The 27227-nt window shown below is 41.3% G+C and overlaps 1 protein-coding gene across 1 annotated transcript in view; it reads right to left on the reverse strand.

Moving 5' to 3' along the window:
* The window catches only part of Adss (adenylosuccinate synthase), a 31179-nt gene extending 17701 nt beyond the window's left edge, over positions 1-13478 (reverse strand). The window contains exons 1-4 of the mRNA XM_028755246.1: positions 13187-13478; positions 3658-3760; positions 2681-2749; positions 1242-1292 (exon numbers count right to left, since the gene is read on the reverse strand). Coding sequence (XP_028611079.1) covers positions 1242-1292; positions 2681-2749; positions 3658-3760; positions 13187-13369 — 406 coding nt within the window. The 5' untranslated portion in view covers positions 13370-13478. The remainder of the gene's footprint in view (positions 1-1241; positions 1293-2680; positions 2750-3657; positions 3761-13186) is intronic.
* Positions 13479-27227: the final 13749 nt, after the last annotated feature.

Here is a 27227-nt window from a genome sequence, read left to right on the forward strand (position 1 = left end):
TGTGTGTGTGTGTGTGTGTGTGTGTGTGTGTGTGTGTGTGTGTGTGTAGCCCTAGCTGTCCTGGAACTCACTGTAGACCAGGCTAGAACTCAGAAATCCGCCTGCCTCTGCCTCCCAAGTGCTGGGATTACAGGCGTGTGCCACCACAGCCTGGCAAAAACCCTGTCTTTTTTTGTTGTTGTTGTTGTTTTGGTTTTTCGAGGCAGGGTTTCTCTGTGTAGTCCTGGCTGTCCTGGAATTCACTCTGTAGATCAGGCTGGCCTCAAACTCAGAAATCCACCTGCCTCTGCCTCCCAAGTGCTGGGATTAAAGGCGTATGCCACCACTGCCCAGCAAAAACCCTGTCTTGAAACAAACAAAAAACCATAAATAAATAAAATAAATACAGTAAGAGGGGAGGGGAGGGAGGAAGGGAGTAAAAGAGAGGGAAGGGGAGATGGGGAGAAAGGGAGAGAGGGAGAGAAGAGACAATGATAAAATTTCAGCAGCTACTGTATCAGGACATAAAACCTTTTAATAGCTTCAGGTCCATTCCAAAGCTCTCTATTGGTCTAAATCCCCTACTACCCTTTTTAGGTGATCATCCTGTAAACACATCACTGCTAATAATCCTACTGGTTCAGAAATGATAACCAAAAAGAAAACACCAAACTCACTGGTGACAGCTGAAATTAATTTTAGAATCTAGTTCTAATTCATGGAGAAAACTAGTGTGAATGAAGAGGTAATTTATCACATGTGTAGACAGTTGTTCTAAAGATGTGCCAAAAGGTAAATGCAATTCTTACAAGAATGTCAACACCAACAAATAAATGCTTTGTATTTATATGATTTATTCTTTTTTTAATCTTTTTTTTGTTTTGTTTTTTCGAGACAGGGCTTCTCTGTATAGCCCGGGCTGTCCTGGAACTTACTCTGTAGACCAGGCTGGCCTCAAACTCAGAAATCCACCTGCCTCTGCCTCCCAAGTGCTGGGATTAAAGGCATGATTTATTCTTTAATGACTAAAGACATTACAAACTACTGGTTCTGTTACTCCTCTGCTTAACTATGCTTGTCTTCAGAAATAGATAAATTTCAATCTAGTCCTTGTCAAAATAATATAAAGAAAAAAAATCAAGATCTTATGTATTTTAACTTCGACTACAATTTTTAAACATAGAAATAATTCATTATTAAATGTTTTCTCTTGATACATTTAACTAAAAGGCAGTTATAAATAAATACAAATGGCCTCATACCAATATGAGCTCTGTCCGATATGATAAGCCTTTTTTCCCAGCCATCTAGACCTAGGAAAGAAAAGATATACTTTATCAAACATTTTGTGCAACAATTTTTAAGACTTAATTTCTTTATGAACAGAATGTCTACAAGTGTTTTTACTGAAGCAATCGTGTTTGTATTTCTTCTTCTGCATAGAAAGCTTTGGGCTTATCAAGTTTGTCACTGGTCTTAATGTACAAGCTCATTCAGACTCTTATCTCCAAATATTTTGTTCTAAATAGTTTCCATCTCAAGTCACATTCACATAAAATATCCCTAAGTATCCAAAAAAGAAAACAACAGAAAAATATTTTCTGGACTAGGTGTGAGGATCAGGTATGTAGCATGGGGGGAATTCAAGAGAAGGAAGTTGGTTTTAGTAATGCCACCCTTCCCAAAAGTTATATGACTAGACAAAATAATGAAACTTAGTATTTCTCCACAGTATTGTAGATGACTACATTTAGTATATCTCAGTGATGAGATAAATGCATCTCCCCATGCAAGTATAAGAGAGCAAGAGCAGGGGCTGGGAGCTTTCACACCTAGATCTCATCACCCAATAAATTAAGCGGAGATTAGAGATTAGGACATGGGTAAAAAATGAGGAGGGTAGTTGGGAGGGTGGGCAACAGAGACAGTGGGGAGACAGGGTGTCTTCGTCAACATCATAGTCAGAACACTTAAGGATGGACTGTTTTAAACTCAACACAATTCAAACAAGATAGAGAGCATCTTAAATCTGAGCTCATCTTGAGGGAAACTGTATTAAGAATGTCCCTTAACTGTGTATTACTTGCCTTGTAAATCCCCTCCCACCCTAACGAGCATCTACTGCAGACAATTAAGGCAGGACTCAAGGATGTTTCTTTTCAGCACAGTGCATGATCCCTTGTTTTTTGTTTTTTTTTTTTTTGGGAGGGAACCCTTTCAAGGATGCAGCAATATAGTTCAGAAGAAGTTCTAGCAATATACAAAAGCTCCAAGAGCTGGTAGTAGGCACACTGTCACTCTAGCTACCTTAAGATCGAGTATGTAGCCGGGTGGCACTTGGGAGGCAGAGGCAAGCGGATTTCTGAGTTCGAGGCTAGCCTAGTCTACAGAGTGAGTTCCAGAACAGCCAGAGCTACACAGACAAACCCTGTCTCGAAAAACCAAACCAACCCCCCCCCCCCAAAAAAAATCAAGTATGTAAGTAATGAACACATCAAAGACTTGGTACCTTCACAAAGGTCTATGAGGATGTGATTCTTGATTAGAAATAGTAACTGAGTGAAATTTAAACTCCCATAAAAATGTGTACTCTAATAATCTGAAAATTCTAAGTACAGGACAAATACTCAGTTTATCTGGCATGAGATCTTACTGAAACTGTATACAGTAACACATTACAGTTAGACCCATTCATTCATACCTTTCCCCTTTTGAATATTTTTCTCTACTTCTTCAAACAATCCAGGAAGATGAATTACCACTCCATTTCCTAAAAGAAACAAACAATCCTCCACCTTAAACACCTGTAATTATAATATAGACATACACATAAATGTTAAATTGTAGACACCTATAACAACCATCTATTTTGAACAGAACAAGTTACATTTATTAATAGAACAGTGTACTTTATTAAGGAATTCCCACAAAAGTACTCAAAGTTTATAAAATATATATAGCAGATATAAAACACTAAAATTATGTTCAAAACAACTTGCAATTTCTTTGTAACAAATCAATCATGTGCTGAAGAAGCTAAGGGTACAGCCGGGTCATCGACTACACCAATGACTTTCAGAACCACACTCTGCTAGTGATCACAGAATTAATTTAGTGTGACATGAACATTTTTAAACAACAGAATATAAATCATCAGACTGTAAGGGTTTAGAATGAAATATCTCTTATAAAGAGTCAGAGTCGGGGCTGGAGAGATGGCTCAGCGGTTAAGAGCACTGACTGATCTTCCAGAGGTCCTGAGTTCAAATCCCAGCAACCACATGGTGGCTCACAACCATCCGTAATGAGATTCGATGCCCTCTTCTGGTGTGTCTGAAGACAGCTACAGTGTACTCATAAATAAAATAAATAAATAAATCTTTAAAAAAAAAAAAAAAAAAAAAAAGAGTCAGAGTCTTTGGAAAACTCCTTGATAAACAGAACTTCTGTTTGGAATGAGGCTATTATGCTCACAGGTGCCTGCAAAGTAAACATCCTGGGAACCACTTCTGCAAAAGACCGAGAGAGTGATAACAAGCAGCTCGGCAGGTCTGTCCTATAATGTATCACAGCCAAAATGAGTGAGACATCAAGGAACCATCTGTCAGTGAAAAGTAAAGTTGGTTTTGATAATGAAAAACTACCATGTTGCCCCAGACGTTCAGTTTAAATACTTACCGATAAAGGCAGTAACGTTTGGGTTAATTATTCCACTAGGTAAAAGATGAAAGTCATATTCCACTGAATCTACAACAACTGTGTGGCCAGCATTATTCCCTCCCTGAAACAGAATAAAGGGACACTGAGCCTGATAATAAATTCTTGCTGAAAGTGAATACAACTCAAGGAAACTCAAATGTTTGCTGTGTGTTTGTGTGTGTGTATTTTTTTAACCAAAAACGCATAATTGTGTTTTTCTTTCAAAACTACAGTATACTTGAGTGATTGCTGTCACAGGATCAAGAAATTTGTGAATTCAAAGTCACATTTATTTTTAAGAGCGAATGGGTAGGAAAGGCACAACTAATTTAGTTTTTTAGGTTGACTTTGGCCCTATATAGGACATGTATCAATCTAATTATTCATGATTCTTTACACGCAATCTACAGTGAGAGACAGTTATTCTAATTTGATATACATACTTAGGTGACTCACACTGCTCTTTGATATGCCAAGCAACTCTGGATCTGGAATTTGTATTCTTGGATGGATTTAAACTAGGATGTGTTCCCAAGCAGTTCCCAGTACTGGCTGTCCCAGTAAGACTCTAGTTTACAGATCAATCTTAAGGATTTAGTTATAGTGACAGATTCCTACAAGCTTCTCCTTCTACAAGACATTAGATCAAGAAATCCTTCATGTTTAGAATTACAGTCGAAAGCCATGGCTATGTGGGCAATTAACAGTAACATCAAATACTCAATTTCAAAAATTGGATATTAACATAATATTAAATGACCACATCTCTCCAACTTTTAAATTAAAAAATAAGAAAGGAAAACACAAAGAAACTGATTTGATTGTACAACAAACTTTGAAGAGTAAACAGCAAAGATGAATACAATAGGTAATACCACTATTGTGTAGCATTTAAAACACACACACGCGCGCACACGCGCGCACACGCGCGCGCACGCGCGCGCACGCACACACACACACACACACACGCACACACACGCACACACACGCACACACACGCACACGCACACACACACACAGAGCAAAATTGTCCAGTCTTTCTCATATACTTACCACTTGGTACCAGTTACAAGTTTTTAGAATCCTTCTGAAGATACTTTTTCCATAAAATCACATATTTATTTTCTCTATTGTCACAACGTGAGGACTCAACCTTTGAGTCTCTACAGGAGGCCAACAGCCATGCTTTATTCTTTTTAAATTTGTTTAGTATTGCATACTCACTAAACCAAGCACTGCATCTCAAGCATATCATGTATTATGTATTTGATTATATTCATTCCCCTTATCTTCTCCTCCCTCATCAGTTGCTCTTTCCATGTTGTCAACTCTCATTTTCCTCATATATGTAAGGCAACTATATATGCAAATCATGCCATTTCATTCATTCTTTATGAATGAATAAAATATCATCTGGTGACAGATAACTAGATTTGTTTATTTAATAATGTTAACGACCATTCCATAAATTGCAAATAAAACAATTTCATTCTTTTTTTTTTTTTTGAGACAGGGTTTCTCTGTATAGCCCTGGCTTTCCTAGAATTTATTCTATAGACCAGGCTGGCCTCGAATTTAGAAATCCGCCTGCCTCTGCCTCCCAAGTGCTGGGATTAAGGGTGTGCGCCACCACTGCCCGGTTCATTTCATTCTTTTATATCTGTACATACAATAATTAAACTAATCCCATAACGAAATGCATTTGGGTTGTTTCCAGTTTTCTGTCATTATAAGGCCAATCAGCCTTTCTAAAAATCATACACGCTGGGCAGTGGTGGTGCACGCCTTTAATCCCAGCACTTGGGAGGCAGAGGCAGGCGGATTTCTGAGTTTGAGGCCAGCCTGGTCTACAGAGTGAGTGCCAGGACAGCCAGGGCTATACAGAGAAACCCTGTCTCGAAAAAAAAAAAAAAAAGGTAAAGTAAATTATGTTCTCAATACCTCTTAATCAAACCACTTAGATTAAAAGGAGATGGGAACTCTTAGGCAGGAAAATCCTTCTACTTTAAGTGTCCTTCCAAAAACTAAATGTCACTCATTTGTAGTCTCCTCTTCATGTTTTGTTGCCTAAGGAAATGCATTTGCTGAGTCCTAAAAACTAAGTGGTTTAAATTTGTTTTCATTGTTTACAGCAGATTACCAGACATCAAAGATCCATTGCACTTATGAACTAAGAGCCTTATTTTCAAGTCCTGTGTAATTTTGCAAAACTGTACAATTAGTGGGTACAAATCTTTTTCAGTTTGGGAGAATAAATGTTTACATATGTAAAAAAAAGTTCTTATGTTGGTGGTGCATCACTGCAATCTCAGCTATTGGGCAGTAGAGGAAGACCAAGAATTCAAGTCATCCTCAGTTACAGTAGTGAGTGAGGCTGGCCTGGACTGCATAAGGAAGGCCCTGTCTCAAAAGTACACCACTCAGTCCAGGATTTGCTTAAAGGCTGCATTATTATAATTATTACCTAAGAAAGCTCACATTATGTAACAAATGCCTATTCTCTCAGCTATTATTTACCATGACAGGTAATAGTGACAACAACAGACACACTGAAGAGATGAAAACTGACTCGGAGATTCTTTAAAGGCAGATGGTTATAAATAATTTCAGACAGATAAATTAGCTTCCTCCCTAAGTTCATCCAAGTTAATATATACTTTGAGCTGGAAAAGTTCAATTAGCTGGGCAGTGGTGGCATACGCCTTTAATCCGAGCACTTGGGAGGCAGAGGCAGGCGGATTTCTGAGTTCGAGGCCAGCCTGGTCTACAGAGTGAGTTCCAGGACAGCCAGGGCTACACAGAGAAACCCTGTCTCGAAAAACAAAAACAAAACAAACAAACAAAAACAACAACAACAAAAAAAACCAAAAAACCAGCAACTGGCCTAGAAAGCATTTTTGTGAATTTCCAGCTCAAGGAATGTGGCTGCTTTTGCCCTTGTCCTAAGATTTTGTCTAGGCTAAATTGAAAAGTAATGGACTCTGAAACCATGAGCCTAATTAAATGTTTTCTCTTGCAAGTTGCTTTAACTGTCATGGTGTTTTATCATAGCAATAAAAAAAAAATAGTAACAGAGACATACGGAGAGAAGAGTCAGAAGTTAAGAGTACTTATTCCTGCAGAGGACTTCAGTTCTTTAGTACCCACATGACAGCTCACAACCATATACAACTCCAGCTGTAAAGAACCCAATGCCTTTTTTTGACCTTCTAACCTTCATAGGCACCTGACACAGGTGGTACACAGCCATACAAGCATACAAAACACTTATATCCTTAAAATAAACAAATAGAAAAGGAATAAAACAATATTAGTCAAGCATTACGACAAAAGCCTGCAATCCCACCATTCAGGAGGCTGAGATAAAAGAATAGTTAAACTCCAGGCAAGACTCAACCACAGAGTGAAGCTCTGACTCAAAAAACGAAACAAAATCCTAAGAATTTATATTAAGCTTCTTAATAACTTGGGTACTGCATCACAGATCTTTCAATAACATTATACCAAAAACAAACCCAAAACAACAACAACTCACTTAGAACAAAAAGCAAGGTTTATAATGAATCTTTTTTGGCCTTTAAAAAAACTATATTGTAGGCATAAAGTTTTCTCAATCTACTTTAATAAGGACCCAACCCAACCTCTCCTCTAGCCCACCACCCACCAGAGGTACTGGAAAAGAAAGGTTATAAGAATCTGGGGGACTGATTGAGAAATAGTATTTTGGGGCAATTCCAATTATTTGTTCTCAGTCCAGTCCACTAGTAAACACTGACACAAATCAGCAGTTGCAGTCTAGTCCACTTGGCAGACACCAAACACGAATCAGCAGCTGCAGTTCAATCCAGAAGAAACTGGGAGGCTTGCCAAACAGTCTGCTGAACCTCATGAGAAGTTCTTCAGTGAGTTTCTCTTTATGGCATCACCACAAGAAAAGCCCAACAACAAAATGTAAGGTGAACCAATATAAGTAAGCTGTCATCAAATAAGAATAGCTAGGCTGAGCAAAGCGAAATCAGTGCTCATACTCCCACTGTCTATGGGGTCATATTTATATTCCTTCTAAGCATCATGTGTCCTTTCACTTGTCTGCTTTAGCAAAAAAACAAAAACAAAAAACAAAAAAACAAAAACAACCCATTCACATGTGTCCACTTCAGAAAAACATTCTATTCACCTGTGTGCCCCAACATTTGACATAACCAACTTTCCAAAGAAACCAGAAGTTTCCACTTCCTATATAGCTAATTTCCACTCTTTTATCTCGAGAATTGAAATAATAAGAAAATAATTTGGTTCCAAAGATTATTTGGATCCAGAAAAGGATATTTTATGAACAAGAACAATCCCAAATTTCTTAGATTTTTTTTTTTTTTTTTTTGGTTTTTCGAGACAGGGTTTTTCTGTGTAGTCCTGGCTGTCCTGGAACTCACTCTGTAAACCAGGCTGGCCTCGAACTCAGAAATCCGCCTGTCTCTGCCTCCCAAGTGCTGGGATTAAAGGCGTGCGCCACCACTGCCCAGCTAGATGTTTTCTTCTATCTTCTATTTCCATATAAAATTAAGTCAGCTTTAAGAGTATGTTCAGCAACCTTTCTTTTCCCTTACAAATTAACACGCCCCTGGCCACAGTGATTGATCTGGATCAAGCACAGTAATCCAATCTGAGCCAATCAGATTCAGAAAGCCAAGATTTATAGGGCTAGAATCTATGAATGCTGCTCAGAGAGATCCCAGAAGCAGCCTTGATCACTCTCCTCACCACCAGACAAATCTCACTTATTGTTTTAGTTTCTTTCCATTCTCTATAACAAAGAATGCATACGATTCAGGAAGCAAGCAATTACACGCAGTAAATGTACACTCTTGCTCTTGGAGTTCATGGCTCGCTCTAGTGATAACAATGTAAGATTAAATGCTGAATTTTAATAACATTTCTATGGTGCCCAGGACAATGCTTTAAAGAACGGCATTGCAGGACACAGGGATGCAATAACAATCCTTAGTCATCTTACAATCGTTCTCAGACTTTTCCAAGTGAATCATAAAGAAGTCAGAAGACAAATGCTTTGGCTATTTTTTTCTCTGTGCTCTTCAAAACCAAAGGCCACCAAGCCCAATTCTACAGTAGAAGTTCAGATCAAATATTGTTGATATCTCTAAGTTTCTAATTTCTTTTTTTTAAAGACTTATTTTATTTATATGAGTACACTGTAGCTGTCTTCAGACACACCAGAGGAGGGCATCGGATCGCATTACAGATGGTTGGGAGCCACCATGTGGTTGCTGGGAATTGAACTCAGGACTTCTGGAAGAACAGTCAGGGATCTTAACCGCTGAGCCATCTCTCCAGCCCAAGTTTTTAATTTCTAAGTTCTAAAGGTCTTGGAGAAGTTTAAAAGCTGTGGGGCAGAGGGAGCTAAAAGGAAATGAAATCAGTCTGCAAAAATGAGTCCATTCTTAGTTTAATTTGCTAATAGGCCTTTCTGTTCTTTCAAATTACTTCCCTGTTTTGAAACCCTTAAGTGAATTAATTCCTGCTGTGAGACACACTTAGGCAACTTCTTGGCAGTGTTATGAACACAAAACAATGGTATCTTCCTTTACAACAGCAAAAGCTCAAGTGTGAGGACTAACAATTTCATACACAAATCCCAGAGGCACTTATCAGACCCCTTAGGACTCTAAATAGTGTCCTATTAAATACATGGACTCTACTATAATAAACAGAGCTCAAAATGAATGAAACAGTGGGGTTCCCACTAGAAATTTGAGCAAAAGTCACAATGTTTCAAACCCTACTGAACTATTCCAGAAACTCAAAAAGGATGCTATTTCTCATCAGACTGATCTACAGCCTGATCTACAGAGTGAGTTCCAGGACAGGCAAAGATACACAGAGAGAAACCCAGTCCCGAAAATCTAAAAGGGGGTTGGTTAGAGGAAGAATCTGGCCGTCTGAGCTAATGCTTACTGTCAGTGACGCTTTCTTGGTACTGAGTTCTCACTTTTCCAGAGAACTATGTCACCAGATCTAACGCCCCGTCAAGTACCTTTTAAGCAGTAGTTTCAATTAGCTTGTGATTCCAAGCTTTGTGACTATTTTACGTTACTACTAGTACACAGATTGAACTATTCAACATAGCCAGACACACTACATGGGAAAATACATAAAGTCACCTGCATTACTTTTCAGGAAAGATGTCCAAGTGCTGAGACAGACTCTGGAAGACTAAAAACATCCACTTGGCCTTTCACCATTATGGCTGCTTTCAGCTTCCAACACACAGACGTGGAAGTGATGACAGTCTCAGGGTTTGCTTCTTACCTTAAATTTCCAACTCACAGTGAGCGCAGCACTCGTCGTTGCCTTCAAGGATCGTAGTCATGTCTCGGACCCTAAGTATCAGGTGCCAGTGCCTAGTTTTACCTGATCACAGGCAAACCACGTGTGCCATGGTAACCAACATCAACACCCTTGCTTTCTCTTAAGAATAAGACTGAGCCGGGCAGTGGCGGCGCACGCCTTTAATCCTAGCACTTGGGAGGCAAGAGGCAGGCGGATTTCTGAGTTCAAGGCCAGCCTGGTCTACAGAGTGAGTTCCAGGACAGCTCAGGCTTTACAGAGAAATCCTGTCTCGAAAAAACAAATAATACTAATACTGGCACCAACTACTACACTCTACTCATCTCTGTAGTTTCTACTCAACAAAATAAAGGAACAAAATATAGTCATTTATTGGGGGAAAGGTGGGAACAGTAATAGGTTTCCTAACAAGCTACATCTGTGCTATCCTGTCTCCACACGCTATCACCTTCCTCAGCCCTGCCCGGGCAACGAATCCAATTCAGAACAGCAGTGGCTTCCTAGACTAGGAGTTTCTTGTAGGCACAGGCTCACTCTCTCTGGCATTTCCACTGTAGAGCAAAGTGTTGTCCTGTAGATACACAATAGGTGTTTCCTGGATGAGTCATCAGTCTGCAGCTGCTCCTCTACTTATCCTTCTCCTTTCCATTAAAAAAAAATCATTTATATTGATCTAAAACCAAAGGCAGCACAGCAGTAATGGCCATGCTTTGATTCAAGTCCTACACACTTATTTACCTACACATTTATAAATAACTGTCTATGATCCTGAAGCAGAAGACAGTCCTTCAGTGCTCCAACAGTAAAAATACTGTTATATGTGCACCTATTTCTTCCCCAAAAGGAATCATATTTACTAAAATGTATAACAGAGGGAATGTGCCTTTAAAAACATTTCAAGCTATGTTTCATAAGGGAATTAATTTGTCATTCTACTTGTAATATGGAATATATATACACTCTGGAGAAATGACATGTAAACTATAACACGGGATATATCTTATTGATATAAACCTGTTTGAATATATACTTAATTAGCACATAGTGACTATAAAAATGGCTGACTCGTTATGACACTTTCACACAGATGGATCATGTACTTTGATCATATTCATCGATCTTTGTCCCAACCTCCTTCCTCTTCCCAGACAGTTCTTTCTTGTCGTTTAATTTTCCCTTTGGATGAGGAACCATGCTATATTTGTCTTTCTAAGTCTGATTTACTTAGCAAAACGTTCTCGAATTCCATCCATTTTCCTGTAAAAGTGACATAATTTTTCCTTTATACCTAAAAAACAAATTATGAAATAAACTAAAAATCAACCCAAGCAGGACAGCCAGGGCTATACAGAGAAATCTGTCTCAAAAAAAAAAGAAAGAAAGAAAGAAAAGAAAAAAAGAAAATGCTTAAGTCTCTTTACCTTCTTACAGCTAGTGAGATTAGTAAAAATCCTAAAGCATACAAGAAAAAAAATGTAAGGATCATGTAAGTAGTAAGAAGTTCATAAGAGTGAGAAGTCCGATCACCTATTTCTCTGCTAGCTTCTTCTCCAATCGGACATTCCAAAGGCCTCAGATCAGACTGATACATGACCTCCCTCAAGAACACTTTCTTGGTAACATAGTAACACCGGCACTCTACAAACTTGATTCTATAACTTTTTTTATTTTTTATTTTTTCTTCAAGACAGGGTTTCTCTGTGTAGTTCTGGCTGTCCTGGAACTCACTCTGTAGACCAGGCTGGCCTCGAACTCAGAAATCCACCTGCCTCTGCCTCCCAAGTGCTGGGATTACAGGCGTGCATCACCACGTTGAAACCCTCTCCGAGAAGTGCCACAATGGTTACAACCATACTCTCAACAATGCAGCTGGACCTGTGCACATTTCCAAGGAAAAAGGCAAGCAGGCCTCAAGCCCCATCCTTCTGCCCAGCAAGAGCTTAGGTGCTTTGCTAAGTCTTTAACCCAGCTACCAGATCTGATTTTAAAAGTGAAAGGTGAAGGCTGGGCTTCGGAGCACTTTCTGGGCGATGGCAGTGAGAGTCAGATTCCATGCCAACACCTGTGAGAGCATCACTAAATACGCATGTTGCCAGAGAAGCTGCAGGAAGAGAAAGAACCACATGAATGCAAGAGTGGTAGTAAAGCGGTAGTTAGAGCAATAGCTAGCTCAGACACGTTAAGGTGTCAACACAAAATAAAAAGGAAGATGACCCAAGTCAAAACACCTGGCTTTTTATAGACCAGTTTCTTCAGAGGATTCAATTTTAGGTAGAAAGCTTCCCACGACTAGCCTAGACCACAAAGCATAGACGTACAAAACCATGTACCTTCAGGGAAAAAAATTCTTACAACCTAAATATGACATCATTAACTTCCACCACTCCTCATTTATTTTGAATTCTGAAACCGGGAGATAGTTTTCTGAGAGCCTTTACAAAGGTCTAGTCTCTAGGCTGCTTCAAAGCAAATGACGAATAAAAAAAAAAAAAAAAAAACCCTAAAACCCACGTGCCTCCGGGTAGGAAACACTCGATTTCCTGAAAGTCAACTTTCTTACATTGTAAATATTTCTAAATATCCGACTTGAAATCTCCGTATCTATTTGCCTCACACTCACTTTTCAACTTAGTGGGGATTCCTTAAGGACCGATGAGTTAAAAAAAAAAAAAAAGCAGATCTCCCCGAAATAATGATCTATGAAATACAGACTTTAAAACAAACAAAAACCCCAGAGGACCCTCATCGCCCCGCAGCAGATTCTGATATCAACAAAGTAAATCGATGGAGGCGAGGTTCTGCGCCTAAGCCTGCATGTGATGCACTGCTGAGTCTCGATTTCAGAAACTGGGGGGAAAATAGAACCCTTCCTTGTGCGCGCCGGTGGGTGGGCCTCGCCGGAGTCCGGAGCAGGCCTCGGGCGGAAGCTCCCTCAACTACACCCCCGGCGCACCGCCAGCCCAGTCCCCAGAGGCCGAAATACAGCTCAAACGTCGCGCATCTTCCAGGTTCTTCCAGAGCTACCTGGAGCGTCACCCGAGATCCCAGAGCAGGGGTTCCCGCACCTCGCAGCCCGATGGGCGCACCTCAAGGTGACACCACACCGCGCCGGCCGTCCCAGAAAGGGCCCGGCTTTCCTCACCTGGCAGCGGCACACGATGTCGGCGTCCTGCGCCAGCAGATCCACCACCTTCCCTTTGCCCTCGTCGCCCCATTGCGCTCCCAGCACCACAGTCACTCGGTTCCCTCCGGGCCGCGCCCTGGGGCGGCCGCAGTCGCCGTTGGGCAGGGAGGTGGCCGCCGGGCTGCTCTCAGAGATCGACATGGCTCCCGGCAGGGCAGAAGAGCCTTGAGGAGACGCGGCGGGAGAACGTAACGTAAACCCAACTGCGGGGCGACCGCCAGCCACATGCGGAGGAAGAAGGAGCCAGAGGCCGCCCCCGCCCCCGCCCCCGCCCCCGCCCCGCCCCGCCGGCTGCCACCCTCCCGCCGGGCCCCGCCCCACGCTCCGCCGCCCTCTCAGGGCGGGACCACTTGGCGCAGGAAACAGCCGCTGCACGGACCGCAGGCGCCACGGCCTCAACTGCCACCACCCCAGGGCCGAGGCCACACCCCTTCCCCGGCCTGGCGCGCTGCTCCGGGGACAACCGCGCGAGAGCCGAGAGGCCAGGGGGCGGGGCTAACGGGCTTTCAAGCTAGTGGCGGGGAAGGGTTGAGTGCTTTGAGGGATGTGGAACTACAATTCCCAGTATGCAATGCTTTGTGAGGAGGCGGAGGCATGGCATCCGGGTGTCAAGGTTGCCTGATTTTTGGTCTCTAAAAGCCTATTTTGTTTTCTGTGTTTAAACACTTGGGTTTGTTAAGGAATGAAATACCCTTACAAAACGCAGACTGGGATTTTAAAATACGTGGAAGCTGGAGGGGAGCCGAATATATTTAGAACTGAAAAGGGCCTAAAGGTGCAAACTCAAAATCAGTAAAAATGAAATCTAGACAAAGTCCTAACCCTTCTTATTTTTACAGGATCTGAGTTACAGAGATGAGTCAATTGCCTACGTCATATTCGAATGCACCTGGGTTATTTGGTCCCCACAATCTTAAATCTTACCATATTTTATAAGATACGTTCCTGTCCGCAAAAAGAATTTCTCTTTTGCTCCTTCCATTTTTTTCTCTCTTGAAGTGTTGGAGATCAAATTTATGACCTTCTAATTTGAGGAATACTCTACCACTGAGTTATTACCCCCAGACCTTTATTTTATTATTATTATTATTATTATTATTTTTGTTTTGTTTTTTCGAGACAGGGTTTCTCTTTATAGTCCGGGCTGTCCTGGAACTCACTCTGTAGACCAGGCTGGCCTTGAACTCAGAAATCCGCCTGCCTCTGCCTCCCAAGTGCTGGGATTAAAGGTCTGCGCCACCACCGCCGGGCTCCAGACCTTTATTCTTAATAACACTTAAGCTGCTCTCATGGGGGTTGAGATTGTACCTTGGACAATCTGAAGAGTCAGTAAGCCTAGGTATTTCTGTATGTACTGTTCTCAGTGTTTCAATGGTGACTGACTCCAGAATATGCCCATCATCTATCTAAAGTGGGCTTATCTATGTACTTATTTACTTATTTATATCATTTGTGTGTATGAGGTCATATACTGTGGTGTGTGGCTGGCTGGCTGGCTGGCTGGCTGGCTGAAGGCCAGCAGAGGGCATCAGATCCCTGGGAGCTGGAGCAACAGGTGATTGTAAGACATCTGAAACTACAGCTGCTCTCAGCTGTTGAGAACCCTTTAGGAGCCAACCAACCCTTTCACAGGGATTGCATATCCGGTGTCCTGTCAGGTATTTACATGACGATTCATAACAGGAGGAAAGTTACAGTTATGAAATAGCAATGAAGTAATTTTATGGTTGGGAGGTAGAGTCACCACAACATGAAGAACTGTATGAAAGGGTTGCAGTGTTAGGGAGGTTGAGAAGCACTGAGGTAATAGGTGCAAAGAAGGGAATCCAAAAGCTCTGGAAGGGCAGCACGCGCTCCTAACGCTGAGCTCCTTCTCCAGCCCTCAGCTAATATCTTCACTGCAACCCAAACCACCTGTGACAGTAAATGTTGGTAAAGAAAATAATTGCTTTGGAAAAAGACTAGTAATAAAAGATGTAGCTCACTGGTGTATAGAGGTGACTGCTTACTAGCACAGGTAAGACCTAGGATTTAGGGGCCTAGAGAGATGGCTCAGCAGTTAAGAGCATTGACTGCTGTTCCAGAAGTCCTGGGTTCAATTCCCAGCAACCACATGGTATTGTGCCAGGGAAAAGTTAGTGATCCCAAAAAAGAAAACAGACAGGAGCCGATCTGATGCAGCTCACAGCAGGATCTTTTTTCTATTCGAGCTAGCTTGGGCTCCCCAAAGAACCATAGTCACGCTGGACTGTTTTGGTGGTGGGGGAGCCCTGAATGTCTATCAGGGCAAGGCTTTATAGTAAGTAGCAAGAATACACGTGTAAGCGTCTAATTGGAAAGCTCCTGTGATCTTTAACATAATTGGCTGGTGCTGGGAGTCATAAACTTAACTTCTGCACCCCTCTGCATTGGTGGTCATTAGGCATGGGGTGGAGTTGTAACCTGGGGTGCAGGTTTGCTGGAGACACTGGTCTTGTTGAGAGTGTAACCTGGAAACCGGTCTTGTTGGGGATTAGCCTAGAGACTGCAACTAGGCTCGGGGGCAACTCAAAAACTAATGCTAGGTACCTGAGTTCAAACTTAGGTCAGGTTCCCTAAAATGAAGTTTGAACTTAAAAGATTTGTCATCTCAATGATGGCTCACAACCATCTGTAGTGTGCATCCAATGCCCTCTTCTGGTGTGTTTGAAGACAGTGACAGTGTATCCACATACATGAAACAAATAAAAAAAAATCTTTTTTTTTTTTTTAAAAAGACCTATGATTAATACTCACCATTACAAACAAATACACATGGCATAGAGTCATATTCTGGGTACTGTCTCCCAGTGTGGGTATACTGTCCTGATATCTGAGAGTCCATAAAGCCCAGTTTAGCATTGCATAGCTCTCCTATGCACTACTAACCAGACCAGTCTCCGCTTCAGTTCTGTGGTCGGCAGGGTTTTGGGTGTGATCATAATAAGAAGTCCTTACTGTGCCTGTCCAGGTCTCATCATACCACTGAGAGCCTTCTGTACACTAAGACTTCTGGGCACAGGCAACACAGTGAGGCAAGATCACCAATGGGGACATGAAAGGTGATTTTACTACTACTGTTCTCCTGGTTCTGATTTCTGCCCCCTGGTGGCTATTTTAGCCATTTGAAAAGTTTCTCCACGTTGGTTAAGCTGTATCAACTGCCTTGAAACCACAGGAATGAGCACTAGAAAACTAAGGTCATTTGTTTTCCTAGATTCTTGCCACATGCCTCTAAGGCCTGATCATGACTGGCCGTCCAGAATAGCTCATCACCTAACATCGTTGACTACTGACTTAGAAGTTCCTACAAAGGCCAATCTGAAGGCCAAAAGATGAAACCTATCAACAATCCCCTGGCCACCAACTCTGTGATGATTTGTATATGCTCAGCCCAGTGGAGTGGTCTGTTCACATCAGTAAAACCCAAACTAAGACAGAAGTTGGTACCAAGAGTTGGGTATTCCTGACCATACTTTTGTTCGGAAGAATGTAGATTTTGGGATTTAGGATTTTAAAAGCAGTAGAATGCTTTAAATGGGGCTTAGTGGGCCACCCTAGAAGGGAGGAATATGGAAGACTTTGTAACTGAGAGTGATTCGAATTGTGTGGACCTGGCCCAAGAGGTTTCTGTGGAGAATTTCAAAATGTGGCCTAGAGACTGTTTTGTGGTATTTTGGTGAAGAGCGTGGCTACTTCTTGCCCTTGTCTGAAGAGTCTGCCTGAGGCTAAGAGGAAGAGACCCAGATCAATTGCACTGATTAATTAATTGCACTGAAGTCTCAGAAACTATCATCATAGACTTTGTTCTCTGGTTAAGTTTCATGAAGAGCATTTTAAACAAGTGTAGCAAGCTGAGAACGGAAAAGTATAAAATACATGGTTTGAATTTTAAAGGGTCTCCAGGAAGTGAAATGAAGCCAAATCCTGTGTTCAAGGATATTAAATTGAATTAAGGGAGTAGTGACCTTAGGGCAAGACCCCACTCAGCTAAATTTAGGTCCAGGCATGGGTGGTATAAACGTTTAATCCCAAGAGGCAAAGCCAAACAGATCTCTGAGTTCAAGGCCAGCCTAGAACAGAGCAAGTTCTAAGTGAAGAAAAACTTAAATCCAAGCTTGGTGGCCCACACCTTTAATCCCAGTGCTTAGGAGAAACAAATGCAGATCTCTGAGTTCAAAGTTAGTCTGCAAAGCAAGTTCCAGGACAGTCAAGCTCCAGCAGTGAAGGAGTTGGAAAACAGAAAGCTGGTGATAATGTACTAGAACAAGGGGGGCCATGTTCCAGCCCTAGCAAGCAGCAGAACTCAGCAGCTTCAGTCATGTGGCTCTGGCTTTAGAGTGAAAAATGGAAGAGAATACTAGGACAGTTGATACTGTTTAAACTGGAGCTAAGAAATTAGCTGTGATTTAGAAGAGACAAGTGTCTATGTGTTTGAGGCTCTTTCCTGCTTTCTCTTCTGTTAGATTCAGTGTATCTGGTTTTATGTAGAGGTCCTTGATCCACTCGGACTTGAGGAACTTTGCACAAGGAGATAAGGATGGGTCAATTTGTATTCTTCTACAAGCCGACCACCACTTGAACCAGCACCATTTGTTGAATGTGCTATCTTTTTTCCATTGGATGATATTGGCTTCTTTGTCACAGATTGCCAGGAGCGAAGCCCAGGAAATTACCTGCTGTTCTGGGAAACCCAGTCAATACAAGTTTAAGAAAGAATGTTCTCAAGTCTCAGGTCTCAGGAACTTAAAGAACGTCTGGCATTCCCTGGGAGCCATTTATGACAGTTCGATGGTCTGAGGCAATAAAGATATGACAGTGGGATGGTCTTATGATTCAATAGTGGGACAGCCCTAAACACTGACCTCGCCCAAACTTCCCGTTTGTGTCTTTATAACTTGCCCCCAAAATTAAAGTTTCAGAGTTTGATCAGAACTCCAGACTTGCTTGAATTCTTTGTGTCTCTTGTCCCTTCATTCTTTCACTCCCTTCCCTAGGGTCTCATTGAATCCTTGAGGGCCAGGGTAACAGATCAGGTGACCATAGGTATGTGGGTTTATTTCTGAGTCTTCAATTCTATTCCATTGATATATCTGTCTGTCTCTGTACCAGTACCATGCAATTTTTACCACTATTGCTCTGTAGTACAGCTTGAGGTCAGGGATGGTGACTCCCCCACAAGTTCTCTTTATTGTTGAAAATTGTTGCCAGGCAGTGGTGGCGCATGCCTTTAATCCCAGCACTTGGGAGGCAGAGGCAGGTGGATTTCTGAGTTTGAGGCCAGCCTGGTCTACAGAGTGAGTTCCAGGACAGCCAGGGATACACAGAGAAACCCTGTCTCGAAAAACCAAAAAAAAAAAAAAAATGTTTTCAAGACACTGAGCTTTTTTGTTATTCCAGATAAAGTTGAGAATTGCTCTTTCTATCTCAGTGAAGAATTGAATTGGAGTTTTGATGGGAATTACATTGAATCTGTAGATTGCTTTTGGGAAGATGGCCATTTACTCTGTTAATCCTGCCAATCCATGAGCATGGGAGATATTTCCATCACAGGGGAAAATTTCCTGAACAGAACACCAAGGACTCAGGCTCTAAGATTAACTATTGACAAATGGGATCTCATAAAATTGAAAAGCATCTGTAAGACAAAGGACACTGTCAATAGGACAAAACAGCAGCACACAGATTGGGGAAAGATCTTTACTAATCCTACATCCAATAGAGAGCTAATATCTAATATATACAAAGAACTCAAGAAGTTAGACTCCAGACAACCAAATAACCCTATAAAAAAAAAATGGGATACAGAGCTAAATAAAGAATTCTCAACTGAGGAATCTTAAATGACTGAGAAGCATCTAAAGAAATGTTCAACATCCTTAGTCATTTAGAGAAATACAAATCAAAACAACCCTGAGATTGCATCTCACATCACTCATAATGGCTAAGATCAAAAACTCAAGTGATGACGACTTCCGGCCTGGGCCCGAGCATAGAACAGGTCTCAGGCGGCAGCTCTGTACCCAACTTCAGAAAACCGAGAGAAAGAGAGCCTCCCAGGAGCTTTAACTCGGGCAGCATCTCAGGTAAGGAAACGGCAACACTTGCCCCAAACAAGGAGTAACCCGGACCTACTGGGACCCAGGAATTCACTTCTGGCCTGGAGCGCGGGTTCCTTCCGGTCTGGGCCTGAGCACTCGGCCGATCCCGGGAGTCAGCTCTGCACCCAATCTCACAGAACCCAGAGGAAGCGGGGCTCTCAGGAGCTCTAACCCAAGCAGTATCCTAGGCAAGGAGGCTGCAACACCTGTCCCAAACAGGGAGTAGCTGGGACCCACTGGCACCCAGGAATTCACTCCTGGCCCAGAGCATGGGCCCCTTCTGGTTTCCACCTGAGCACTGAGCAGATATTGGGCCTCAGCTCTAACCCCAGCAGCAAAACCCATCCCAAACAGTTCTGACACAACCTAAATAATAGGAAAGACAGGCTCCAGTCAGAGACAGCACAGATAGCACAAAGGAGATACAGATTGCGAAAGGCAAGCGCAAGAACACAAGCATCAGCAACCCAAGGTACTTGCCATCATCAGAACCTAGTTCTCCCACATTAGACAGTCCTGAACTCCCCATATCACCAGGAAAGCAAGAACCAGATCTAAACTCACTTCTAATGATGATGATAGAGGACTTTAAGAAGGACATAAGTAACACTATCAAAAAACTTGAGGTGAACACAGGTAAACAGGAAGAAGCCCTTAAAAAAACACAAAAATCCTTTAAAGAATTACAAGAAAACACAAACAGATGAAGGAATTGAACAAAACCATCCAGGACATAAAAATGGAAGTAGAAACAATAAAGAAAACACAAAGGGAGACTACCCTGGAGATAGAAAACCTAAGAAAGAAATCAGGAGTCATAGACACAAGCATCACCAACAGAATACAAGAGATAGAAGAAAGAGTCTCAGGTGCAGAAGATATCATAGGAAATATTGACACAACTGTCAAAGAAAACACAAAATGCAAAAAGTTCTTAACACAAAACATCCAAGAAATTCAGGACACAATGAGAAGACCAAACCTAAGGATAATAGGTATAGAAGAGAGTGAAGATTCCCAACTTAAAGGGCCAATAAATATCTTCAACAAAATTATAGAAGAGCTGGGCAGTGGTGGCACACGCCTTTAATCCCAGCACTTGGGAGGCAGAGGCAGGTAGATTTCTGAGTTCCAGGCCAGCCTGGTCTACAGAGTGAGTTCCAGGACAGCCCAGGCTATAAAGAGAAACCCTGTCTCAAAAAAAAAAAAATTATAGAAGAAAACTTCCCTAACCTAAGGAATGAGATACCCATAATCATACGAGAAGCCTACAGAATGCCAAATAGACTAGATCAAAAAAGAAATACCTCCCGTCACATAATAGTCAAGACACAAAATGCACAAAACAAAGAAAGAATTTTAAAAGCAGTAAGGGGAAAAGGCCAAGTAACATATAAAGGCAAACCTATCAGAATTACACCTGACTTCTCACCAGATACTATAAAAGCCAGAAGATCCTGGACAAACGTCATACACACCCTGAGAGAACATAAATGCCAGCCCAGGCTACTATACCCAGCAAAACTCTCAATTACCATAGACGGAGAAACCAAGATATTCCACAACAAAACCGAATTTACACAGTATCTTTCCACAAATCCAGCACTACAAAGGATAATAGCAGGAAAGCTCCAATACAAGGAGGGCAATCATACCCTAGAAAGATCAAGAAAATAATCCTTTTCCATCAAACCCAAAAGAAGATAACCATTCAAACGATGTCTCCACTATTAGCAAAAATGACAGGAAGCAACAACACCCTCTCCTTAATATCACTTAACATCAGTGGATTCAATTCCCCAATAAAAAGGCATAAGCTAATGGACTGGATATGCAAACAGAACCCAGCTTTTTGCTGTTTACAGGAAACCCACCTCAGTGACAAAGGCAGACACTACCTTAGAGTAAAAGGTTGGAAAACAGTCTTTCAAGCAAATGGCCCTAAGAAACAAGCTGGAGTAGCCATTCTAATATCAAATAAAATCGACTTTCAACTTAAAGCTATCAAAAAGGATAAGGAAGGACATTTCATACTTGTCAAAGGAAAAGTCAACCAACATGAACTCTCAATTCTGAATATCTATGCACCAAATACAAGAGCACCCACTTTCATAAAAGAAACCTTACTAAAGCTCAAAGCACACATTGCACCTCACACAATAATAGTGGGAGACTTCAACACCCAACTCTCAGCAATGGATAGATCATGGAAACAGAAACTAAATAGAGATACAGTGAAACTAACAGAAGCTATGAACCAGATGGAATTAACAGATGTCTATAGAACATTTCACCCTAAAGCAAAAGAATATACCTTTTTCTCAGCACCTCATGGTACCTTTTCCAAAATAGACCATATAATTGGGCACAAGACAGGCCTCAACAGATACAAAAAAATTGAAATAATCACCTGCATCCTATCAGATCACCATGGTCTAAGGCTGGTCTTCAAAAATGACAAAATGTGGAAAGCCCACATTCACATGGAAACTGAACAACACCCTACTCATTGATAATCTGGTCAGGGAAGAAATAAAGAAAGAAATTAAAAACTTTTTAGAATTTAATGAAAATGATGACACATCATACCAAAACCTATGGGATACAATGAAAGCAGTGCTAAGAGGAACATTCATAGCTCTAAGTGCCTGCAAAAAGAAACTGGAGGGAGCATACACTAGCAGCTTGACAACCCATCTGAAAGCCCTAGAACAAAAAGAAGTTAATACACACAAGAGGAGTAGATGGCAGGAAATAATCAAACTCAGGGCTGAAATCAACCAAATAGAAACAAAAAGAACTATCCAAAGAATCAATAAAACCAGGAGCTGGTTCTTTGAGAAAATCAACAAGATAGATAAACCCTTAGCTAGAGGGCAGAGAGACAGTATCCAAATTAATACAATCAGAACTGAAAAGGGTGACAAAACAACAGAAACTGACGAAATTAAAAAAAATCATCAGATCCTACTACAAAAGCCTATACTCAACAAAATTGGAAAATCTGGATGAAATGGACAATTTTCTAGACAAATACCAGTTACCAATGTTAAATCAGGATCAGATAAACCATCTAAACAGTCCCATAACCCCAAAAGAAATAGAAGCAGTCATTAAAAGTCCCCCCCCCAAAGAAAAGTCCGAGACCAGACAGTTTTAGTGCAGAATTCTATCAGACCTTCAAGGAAGACCTAATACCAATTCTTTCAAACTATTCCACAAAATAGAAACAGAAGGAACACTACCCAATTCGTTCTATGAAGCCACAATTACGCTCATACCTAAACCACACAAAGACCCAACAAAAAAAGAGAACTTCAGACCAATCTCTCTTATGAATATCGATGCAAAAATACTGAACAAAATTCTAGCGAACTGAATCCAAGAACACATCAAAACAATCATCCATCATGATCAAGTAGGTTTTATCCCAGGAATGCAGGGATGGTTCAATATACGGAAATCCATCAATGTAATCCACTATATAAACAAACTCAAAGGAAAAAAAAAAAGACACATGATCATATCACTAGATGCTGAGAAAGCATTTGACAAAATTCAACATCCCTTCATGATAAAAGTCTTGGAAAGATCAGGAATTCAAGGTCCATACCTAAACATAGTAAAAGCAATATACAGCAAACCAGTAGCCAGCATCAAACTAAATAGAGAGAAACTTGAAGCAATCCCACTAAAATCAGGGACTAGACAAGGCTGCCCACTCGCCCCCTACTTATTCAATATAGTACTGGAAGTCCTAACCAGAGCAATTAGGCAACACAAGGAGGTCAAAGGGATACAAATTGGAAAGGAAGAAGTCGAAATCTCACTATTTGCAGATGATATGATAGTATATTTAAGTGACCCCAAAACTTCCACCAGACAACTCCTAAACCTGATAAACAACTTTAGCAGAGTGGCTGGATATAAATTTAACTCAAGCAAATCAGTAGCCTTCCTCTACTCAAAAGATAAACTGGCTGAGAAAGAAATTATGGAAATGACACCCTTCACAATAGTCACAGATAATATAAAATACCTTGGTGTGAACCTAACCAAGCAAGTAAAAGACCTGTATGACATGAACTTCAAGCCCCTGAAGAAAGAAATTGAAGCAGATCTCAGAAGATGGAAAGATCTCCCATGCTCATGGATTGGAAGGATTAATATAGTAAAAATGGCTATTTTGCCAAAAGCCATCTACAGATTTAGTGCAATCCCCATCAAAATTCCCACTCAATTCTTCACAGAGATAGAAAGAGCATCTTAAAATTCATTTGGAATAACAAAAAACCCAGGATAGCGAAAACTACTCTCAGCAATAAAAGAACTTCTGGGGGATTCACCATCCCTGACTTCAAGCTGTACTACAGAGCAATAGTGATAAAAACTGTGTGGTATTGGAACAGAGACAGGCAGGAAGATCAATGGAATAGAATAGAAGACCCAGAAATGAACTCCCATACCTATGGTCACTTGATCTTTGACAAAGGAGCTAAAACTGTCCAGTGGAAAAAAGACAGCATTTTCAACAAATGGTGCTGGAGCAACTGGAGGTCAGCATGTAGAAGAATGCAAATTGATCCATACTTATCTCCTTGTACAAAGCTCAACTCCAAGTGGATCAAGGACCTCCACCTAAAACCAGCTACACTGAAACTAATAGAAGAGAAATTGGGGAAAATCCTGGAAAAGATGGGCACAGGAGAAAAGTTCCTGAACAGAACACCAATGGCTTGCACTCTAAGACCAAGAATTGACAAATGGGACCTCATAAAACTGCAAAGCTTCTGTAAAGCAAAGGACACAGTCAATAGGACAAAGTGGCAACCAACAGACTGGGAAAAGATCTTCACCAATCCTACATCTGATAAAGGGCTAATATCTAAGGTTTACAAAGAATTGAAGAAATTAGACTCTAGACAATCAAAGAACCCTATTAAAAAATGAAGCACAGAGCTGAACAAAGAAGTCTCAACTGAGGAAGCTCGAATTGTTGAGAAGCAACTAAAGAAGTGTTCAGCATCCCTAGTCATCAGGTAAATGCAAATGAAAACAACACTGAGATTCCACCTCACACCAGTCAGAATGGCTAAGATCAAAAACACAGGTGACAGCAGATGTTGGCGAGGATGTGGAGAAAGAGGAACACTCCTCCACTGTTGGTGGGATTGTAAACTGATACAACTACTATGGAAAGCAGTCTGGCCGAGCAGTGGTGGCGCAAGCCTTTAATCCCAGCACTTGGGAGACAGAAGCAGGCGGATTTCTGAGTTCGAGGCCAGCCTGGTCTACAGAATGAGTTCCAGGACAGCCAGAACTACACAGAGAAACCCTGTCTTGAAAAACCAAAAAAAAAAAAAAAAAAAAAAAAAAAAAGGAAAGCAGTCTGGCGGTATCTCAGAAAATTGAACATAGCGTTACCTGAGGACCCAGCTATACCACTCCTGGGCATATACTCAAAAGATGTTTCAACATACAACAGGGACACATGCTCCACTATGTTCATAGCAGCCTCATTTATAATAGCCAGAAGTTGGAAAGAACCCAGATGCCCTTCAACAGAAGAATGGATGCAGAAAATGTGGTACATCTATACAATGGAGTACTACTCAGCTATTAAAAACAATGAGTGCGCACGCCTTTAATCCCAGCACTTGGGAGGCAGAGGCAGGCGGATTTCTGAGTTCGAGAGTTCAAGGCTAGCCAGGTCTACAGAGTGAGTTCCGGGACAGCCAGGGCTACACAGAGAAACCCTGTCTCAAAAAACCAAAAAACCAAAAAACCAAAAAAACAACAAAACAAAAAAAAAAAACAATGAGTTCATGAAATTCTTAGGCAAATGGATGGAGCTGGAAAATATCATCTTGAGTGAGGTGACCCAATCTCAAAAGAACATATATGGTATGCACTCACTGATAAGTGGATATTAGCCCAAAAGCTCACAATACCTAAGACTCAAGGTATAGACCACATGAAACTCGAGAAGAAGAAGGAAGACCAAAGTGTGGGTGCTTTGGTCCTTTCTAGAAGGAGTATCAAAAGTTTCAACCGGAGCTCCCAAAGTCTAAAACCGCCAGTCAGAGAGCACAAAGGGAGGGACTCATGTCACCACCTGTATAGGTAATTGAGGGTGACCTTGTCAGACATCAGTGGAAGTGGAGGGCCATGATCCCCGAAAGTTTGGATTCCCTATTGTTGGGGAATTGGAGAGCAGGGAGATGGGACTGGGAGGATGTTTGGAGCACACCCTTATAAAAATAGGAGGAGGGGGTATGGGATAAGGGGTCTTGGGGGAGAATGGGAGAAGAGATAACATTGAAAGGTAAATACATAAAATATCCAATAAAAAAAACAGATAAAGGGTGAGAGAGAGAGAGAGAGAGAGAGTGAGTTTACTTATTTCAAACTATTTTCAAAAGTTTCTAGGAGATACTAATTGGCTAAGATCTTATTTTAAGCTCTCCACAAAAGAATTTAAGTCTCTGTTTAATATTCTCAAGAGAGATGTAAACCCTAATTTTCCTCAACAATTAATTGACAAAAGAGAAGTAATCTCACAAAAAGTAGAAGCTATTACTAATAGATATATTATATAGTCTGATTAGTTGTCGGCGGTGCCATAACAGTCCTTTGATTAAAGATTATTAATATAGATTTATATTTCTTTAAATAGGGTCTTCATGACTCTCTGAGTGTGGAAGGAGTGACTGTTGGCACTTCTGCCCTGATTTTACAAGAAGTCTGAAAAATTGGCTTTAAAAACAAAAGAGGGGGAACGGTACCCCCACAAAAGGAGTCCCCCTGAAATACTCTCCATCATGCTTTGTTCACTTTTATCTCTCTAAAGCTGAAAGCTCATGGCAAATCTGCTGCTGACTGCCTCTGGCACCATGAGACCAACACAAACTATGCCACAGATATGGGGAAGGACCCTCTTACCCTTAAACGGAATGGCCCAGACCCAGTTCCCTTACGGGGCGGAGGATTGATATGCCTGTTTGATACCACAGAAGGCACAGCTAACTGGCTACCAAAAAGATTAGTGAAATAAATAGATACCCCCACAAAGCCAGGCCCAACCATAAATAAGATGAATAACAATTTACATCCAGGGAAGAGAAATCTCCCTGAGAATTCCCTTCTTTTTCCTTTCTAGATAAAAATGAATCACCCATGATGTCTGCTGTTAGAAGTTCTAATCCAGATGCTGGCCTCCGAACTTATACTACTCAGACCTTCGATGGGCCATTGACAAGAACATCAAACAACTAGAGACTGACATCACTAATCTGAAGTAATCCCTCGTTTCGCTGTCTGAAGAGACCTCCAAAAGTCGCAAAGATCCTTATTGGACTTGATTTACTCTATTACAATAGAAAAGGCTGTGTACAGCTCTTGACTGTGTACAGCCCTTAAAGAAGAATGTTGCCTTTATATAGACAAGATAGGGAGGGTTAAAGAGAACATGAAAAAGGTCAGTGAAGGCCCTGAGAAAAGTCAGAGAGAGAAAGAGACAGATGAATGCTGGTACAAGAATTGGTTTTCAGCCTCTCCAAGGTCGTCAACCCTACTTCCTCTCATCTTGGGACCATTATTTGGGTTCTTTTTGCTTATTTCTGCTGGTCTCTGGGCTTCAAATAGGCTGACTAACTCTGTGAAACAACAGATAAATAATTTGGTAGCAAAACCTATTCAGTAACATTATCATAAGTTAGCTATGGAGGACCACGAGACTCAAGATGAGGTTGTTACTTCATACAGGATGCTCCCAAAACCCATCTCCACCCAACCTAAAAGAGGGGACTTCCGCCCCTAGACCAAACAGAGAGGGGCCACCCAGAACCCCCTCTGACTGGCGATTTGAATTCTTGCTTAGG

This window comes from Grammomys surdaster, unplaced genomic scaffold (genome assembly GCF_004785775.1).
Source record: "Grammomys surdaster isolate TR1022 unplaced genomic scaffold, NIH_TR_1.0 126051, whole genome shotgun sequence".
Lineage (NCBI taxonomy): Eukaryota > Metazoa > Chordata > Mammalia > Rodentia > Muridae > Grammomys > Grammomys surdaster.